The 7014-nt window shown below is 38.9% G+C and overlaps 1 protein-coding gene across 1 annotated transcript in view; it reads right to left on the bottom strand.

Moving 5' to 3' along the window:
* Window positions 1-253: 253 nt before the first annotated feature.
* The window catches only part of atp9b (ATPase phospholipid transporting 9B), a 41657-nt gene continuing 34896 nt past the window's right edge, over window positions 254-7014 (bottom strand). Inside the window, 8 exon segments of the mRNA XM_034891669.1 lie at window positions 254-2169; window positions 2525-2557; window positions 3651-3854; window positions 5045-5102; window positions 5244-5352; window positions 5585-5649; window positions 5881-6036; window positions 6425-6489. Of these exon segments, the coding sequence (XP_034747560.1) occupies window positions 2033-2169; window positions 2525-2557; window positions 3651-3854; window positions 5045-5102; window positions 5244-5352; window positions 5585-5649; window positions 5881-6036; window positions 6425-6489 (827 nt within the window). The 3' untranslated portion in view covers window positions 254-2032.

Raw genomic sequence — 7014 nt, 5'->3', positions numbered from 1 at the left:
GCATTAAAAAAACAGTTGTCATGGGGAATTTAACAAACTTCATATGAAGTTATGGGCCACTCAACTATATTATTTCTTATAAACTTAACTTGGATCAATATCTCTACAGGTCAATACTGTGCATTTTACTGTAATGTCTAATGTAAGCCCCATTCTCTTCTGTCAAGGGCTTAGTCTCTATCTCCATCTAGTGGCCACATGATGAACCTAACGATGACTTCCTGTTCCTGTAGACATACAGAGGAAGGGAACCTTTTGGCATCTGTTCTCCCTTTTTATTATTCTTGAATCAATAACAATGTTATAACAGACAAAATGTTAGAAATTCTATGAAAAGCAAGTTGACGAGAAAGAAAAGATTAAACAACATCACAAACACAGAACCAAGATCTCAACAGAAAACACAGGAATCAACATTTGGAATTTCTAAAAAGACTTCATAAGAATCTGAAATTGAAAAACCTAAATGCAATTTGCATTAAAGTGTCGCAGTCACACCAACTCTTTCGTTATTTGTCTGTTTTTCGTACAATGTAGCTACATTTTACAGCACGGTCGGTTGCCACGAATGAAACCAAATAATACAGCTATGTTTAGGAATGATCAACCTGAGTTTAACTCAATTGGGATTCAGAAAGGAAAGACAACCTGACTCATAAACGTAGCTAGGCCACACCCTGTTTCCTGAACTGTACATTTAAAGGTTTATCTGTTTAACTCATTTCTCTCTGGTTTGTGTCCACTGTGCTCAAACCGTGTTCAACACTTCCAGTACATGGAGCGAATGATAAAACTCATTCCTCCTTTAAAAAGAGCCTGAACGTCAACGTCTGCTACAGGCCGAAGTCACACCGAAGCCAAGGGGAGTCATATTGTCCATAAAGGCTAAAACACGTCCTTTACAGCAAGCAGTGGCTCAGGCTCCTTCATCAGGACTTTTAAAGTGGTTCTACCTTCAGAAAAAGTAATTCAGCATTTCAACAGTTCAATTCAAGCTACTGGAAGTTCAGCTCTGACCTCCGAGGTAACAAAGACAAACACTAACCCACACTTTGATTGTTTTAACATCCAAATGCTGTGAGATGCAGCTTCAGTACATTAACGTATGTCATAAAGAGGCACAGAGCCAGCTGCCATGTCCCAACAGGAGGACCTGTGGCCACCGGCAGACATTAAATGACAAAATTCTGTAATCAAGGCCAAATATGCGGACAATACAATGATGCTATGTGCTGTTCTTTTCTATTTATTTTTATATTAACATTACTGTAAGTCTATGGAGTGCTGGTTTTGTACTACGGAGATGATGGTTGATGATGTCATTCTGCGTCTTAAAAATGTAAAGGACATAAAGCAGCATACACACAGGAATTCAGTTTGAAGCCCAACATTTTCTTTGTGAATGTCATCGTAACTGTTCTCATTTAAAGCAGTGAGGTTTTACATCGACAGCCGTTGTGATCAAAGCTGCGCGTGAAGGCTTTACTTACAAGAACTTTAACAGGAAAACGTTAAAATAAATGCAGTCTTTTTTTTTTTTTTTATCCCTTACAGCAACTCAACTCTGTTCAAAGACACAGGCCGGAAGCTGTAATTAATAGCTGGAATAAAAAATAACACTTAAAAAAAACTCCACTTGTAAAAATTTAAACACTGAAAGAAATGCATCACAACTGTATAAAATGACATTTGAAGCCTATTTGTTAAAATGCTTCAAAAAAAAAAAAAAAAAAAAGGCAGATTGACAAAATGGGGGCAAGTTCTAAGTGCAGTCAGTTACACCAGTTTGCCCTTCTTTCCTTCTTTTGCGTGACTGAATCCATCCTTTTATAGTCTGTTTTTATGTGCTACTGTTTTTTTTTTCAAGTAATCCCAAGTCTCAGTGAAATAATCCAAAGAACAATTCATTTCTCTCCATTTTCCAATTTGTTCCAGTGGTTCCTTACCTGTTCATCACTGAAGATCAGCGAGTAAAAAAAGTGCAGGAAATGGAAAGCTCAAACAAAACAAACTGGAGTAATCCAAGTTTGGCTCATGAGGATAGTTTGGAGTAGCTTGGTGGGGAAAACTTGCGTTTCAGGTATTTTAATATGTAGAGAGGAAGACAGCTGACCAACGTGATGGCGGACACCTTCCACAGGAAAGGCCAAGTTGTGATGAACGACAAGTCTGGGAGAGCAAAGAGAAGAAAAAACAGCTCAGGCGCACATGTCTTAGCACTGTGTTGTGATGCCACAGGAGAAAGGGCATAAAACCAAGTAATGAAAGAGTCAACGTCACTTGAGCACAAGAAGTAAAAGCAACATGAGCAGTTGAGATGTAGCTTAGAAAGTCAACATTAGATACTGTTGAATGTGTTGTGCCTTGATGTGTGGGAGATTACGCAACAGTGAAATGACACAAACTGGAATGAAATAGACAAAATGATGACACAGGAAAACATCACTGGAACATACAGACATAACACACATGCAGTGAGTTGCATGAGGGAATGAGGCGGTTCATTTACTGGCTGCACACCTACCAAGGAAAGCTCCAAAGGACACCCTGCCTATGCCTGTTGCCAACATACAGAAGCAAAGGAAATGCAGCAGAAATAGAGAGTGCAGTAGACAAAGGTTAGCAGTGATCAGAGAAAAAAGAAAGGGACAAAGATGAAGAAAGAGAGAGAGAGAGAGAGAGAGAGACAGAGGGGTGAAGTAATATAAACACAGAGCTGAACAACTGCACAACATGTGGGTGTCAGGTAGTGACAAATCAAAATCAACACAAAGCAAGTGCAGGGAAGAAAGCAGTTGTCCCTTGAAGAGCTCGGTTCACTCAATACTGGACTTAACAAACCAAAAGTAAAGATATCCTTCTTCTGTACTGAAAGCTCACTGGAAAAAAACCAGAGCTACAGTACGTGCTACATAAAAGTAGATCTGAAACATTGAGTCCATTAATTCATTAATAGGTTCGACAGAAACATGAATTGGCAACTACATTAATAATCGTTTAATCATCCTTCTTAAATGTGAGGATTTGCTGATTTTGTTGTCACATGTGACAGTAAACTAAACCTCTCTGGGGGTTGAATGGATGGCTGGACAAAGCAAGCAATCTGAATACCTTCTCTTGACTTCTGGGAAACAACAATGAGCATTTCTCTCTATTTTGTGACATTTTATAGAGAACAAATTAAAAGAATTTTAAAAACTTTTTTTTAATTAAAAAAAACTCAACACAAGACAAGTTTTTATCATGCCTGGGCACATGAAACACATCAAATCAAATTTCATAAATATATCTCTGAATCAAATATTAAAGTATTCTATTAATTCATTAATAATTAATTCTCTTAATGCTATAATGCGTAGTTTCTGCTACAAGCCGCACACAGCCCCCACGCCCCCTTCACACAATTGCTAGTAGCCAAGGACGACACGAAGGTTTAAAAAAAACAAAAAAAAAACATGATGGACTTTTCAGAAGAGGTAGTTATCTTCACTCAACTTCACTCAAGCCATACTGAAAATACAGAGAGAGTTTTGTGGAGCTAATAGTCTTCATTAGCTTTGTAGCAACTCATTTGGCAATGGCTTGAATGTAACAGACAATCATTAATATCAATAATCCATATATAAGCAGGGGATAAAAAATATACGTACCAAAGTACTCGTTGAGGAAGGCGAGCGAGGCCAGGTAGCAGCCTAAGCTGAAGAACTCGGCCACCACCATGAGCCAGTGCCAGGTGCGAATTGTCAACGCCACCATCAGCAGCTCCGTCAGGACGAGGGCTGTGAAGGAGATGGCGACCACGTGCACGAACTCCGACTCGAACAGCACCAACGCGCCGTACATGAGGATGCCACCTGGTGGCGCCAAAGGAAACAAATCGTTACCAGACCGAGTTGAGTTTACTTGTTAAGCATCAATAAAAAGGGGGTTGTGTCTAGGCTCGAGGATTTCCTGCAGAACAATATTTCTTTATGTGTTCTTTCTTTCTTTTTTAACCTTTCTTAAGTCTGCTTCACAATCAGCTGACTGAGATGCTGAGTAAAGGATTAATGTGTCTGGAGATGACGGGAAAAGATGCACAACGTGATCTACTGTGTCTCTGTGTGATTAACATCTAGAAGTGCCCAGACACTCACTCATCTTTGGGCGCCTGCTGTATCTTGATAGCCCTTCATTTTATCATAAAACAACACAAATTGAGCTTAATAGCCTATAACTGATCACATAATTGCTTTTTCATACAGTCCTTATGCAGCACATTCCAGCGAGTCAAACTCTGTAATAAATTAGCCTAGATTGGTGCCTAATATTTCCCTTGGTCTTTATGTTTCTCTTTCTTGCCCCCCCCCCCAGACCTGGTATTGCTCTTTAATTAAAAACCTGGAGCTGTCAGGAAGTCACGCTTGAGCAGGAACATAGATCTTTCTCGCACGCTGCATGGCTTAGCGATTACAGAAATATCGATTTACTGGACAGACAAAAGCCTGCATGTAAAAGCGGACGATGGTTGGAAACCTTAGATACTGAGAAACTGACTGTCCCAGAGTTTGAAGGGGCCCGACGACCCTGGCATTAAGACACAGTGGAAATTATGAAATGGTGGTTAAAGAGTTGCTTTGACAGTCTGCAGTACCAGACATCTGTCATGACACCAGTCATGATGTATGCAGTGAAAAAGGTTTGGCTCCTTGAAGAACTCGGTCCACTCAATACTGGACTTAACAAACCAAAAGTAGAGTTATTCTTCTTCTCATAGGATAGCTCATAGGAAGAAAGCCAGAGCTACAGTATGTGCTACTTAAAAGTAGATCTGAAACAATGAGTCCATTTATTCATTTACTTATTGAAAGAAACATGTATTGGCAACTATCTAAATAATCGTTTAATCGTTCCTTCTTAAATGTGAGGATTTGCTGATTTAGTTTGTAACATGTGACAGTGAACTGAACTCTGGGTGTTGAATGGATGGTTGGACAAAGCTAGCACACTGTGTATTTATATAACATCTACAATAAAACTTTAAGAATAAGTGTGTGCACCTTACCTTGATACACACTAATCAAAACCCAAATGAGGAAAGTCTTGAAAGATAAAGAGCGCCCCTGAAAGAGAGAAACATCATCCATGAGAGCAACACACTATACGTTCACATGGCATGACCTGCTGAAAGTTGTTAGGGGAAGAAAATGAAATTAAAGGCAATTCATTTAGTCACACACATCTTTTAAAAAAGGGCTGTGTACCTTGGTGAGGTCTTTATAAAGCTCTGGGTAGAGAAGAGCCATCTCTGGCTTTACATCTTGGTCCAGAACCAAGGAGAACACAGGAAACATGGTGTACATGGTGGCATACCTGCACAAAACCAAGTGGTTTAGAGGATAACATTATCAGATATCCAACACATTTGTGATGTGTTGCTGTTGTGATAGTAGCCATTGTTAGCCTTTTCATATCTCTGTCCAAATACTGTAGTATTTAAGTAATTAATAACTTTATAATGCCAAACAGGCAACTTAGAGAATTTATAAAACAGCGAGCCCTCAATTAATTTTACCACATAAAGACATTTGGATAAGGTACATACCCAACCATGAGGAAACCCTGGTACAAGGGCACAGAGGCAAAATAAAATACTGAGGAGAAGACGGCCTGAGGATACAAAACAAAATTAGTGTCATAAGGTAGTTATTTAGAAATAGCGTTTTCCACAATGTGAAAAGTTGTTTTTTGTTTCAGCACCCAGCTTTGAAAGTCATTAAAAAAAAATCTCCAAATGTTTGATCAAATAATGAGGTTACACACATTTTGATTGCACCTTCATTTAGCAAAACAAGCTTTTGGCAGAAAGCTATTCTGTCAGTGTTCCAATGATGTCTGTACCTGCATGGTGGAGATGATCATGCCTCTGTGCATGACAAACTGACCCAACGCTGCAGAGCGCTTGTAGCTGTTCCTGCCATGAACCATGAGCAGGCGACCGATGTGCTTAAACTGAGTGATGGAGAAGTCTGCGGCCAGGGACGCCTGCTTCCCTTCCTGTTTACACACAAGCATAAAGAGGCCATGCTGCTGGGTTGTAAAACATTACGATATTTAAGTGTCATCTGCTTCTTTAGAAATTGATTAAAAAATGTAAGTTACATATAACGGCAGATACAACATGTGTGACATAATACAAGTTGTGATAAGACACTTCTTTGTGTTGTTAACGGCTGTTCCAGTGCCCCATTAGTTCTTTACAGTTTAGTAAGACGTGTGGCCTTCTGGTAAAGATATCAGTTTTATTACTGTACTTAATAAGTTGAGTACTTAATATGTGTATTTCAGATTATCACAGAAATCTTTAACTGAATTATATTACAGGCCTTAATACAGGATAACACATGATGTAGTCACTGTTTATGCAGTTTACGGTGGTCTTTACCTTTCCTTCAATTCCGATACCACAGTCTGCAGCCTGGATCATACTGACATCATTTCCTCCATCACCTGCCACAAAATGGAGACAATGTATGGACTTTAGTGGTTGCTTTTATTCAAGTTCTTTCTTATCAAATTACAGAGAAGCCGTCACTGGCATGAAAATCTTAGGCCTCAGGTGCCCTCCAACGATGCTCATTAAACATCTGTAAAAACGAAAATCACACAAGTACTGTAAATCAAATCTAAAACATAAAATAAAGCAAGGAATGATAATGGGATAAAATATAAACATAAAATAAAACTAAAGTAATATAAATTGGTGCAGACAGTAATGCAAATGAATAAACTGAAAGTAAACAGGAAAGTGGTAAATATATACAAAATGAGAAACAATAATTTCCCAAACACAGAGATGTTAACAGTTTAAAAAAAGTAAAGTGGCAGTGTAATGTGTCTTGTGAGCTTTGACTGCCATCTTGTGGATAAAAGTGTGTGTGTGTGTGTGTGTGTGTGTGTGTGTGTGTGTGTGTGTGTGTGTCTACACACACACACACACACACACACACACACACACACACACACACACACACA

Source organism: Etheostoma cragini, chromosome 14, assembly GCF_013103735.1.
Source record: "Etheostoma cragini isolate CJK2018 chromosome 14, CSU_Ecrag_1.0, whole genome shotgun sequence".
In the NCBI taxonomy this organism is placed as follows: Eukaryota; Metazoa; Chordata; class Actinopteri; order Perciformes; family Percidae; genus Etheostoma; species Etheostoma cragini.
The sequence above is the reverse complement of the archived record's forward strand: the minus strand, read 5'-3'. Positions and strand labels throughout refer to the sequence as shown.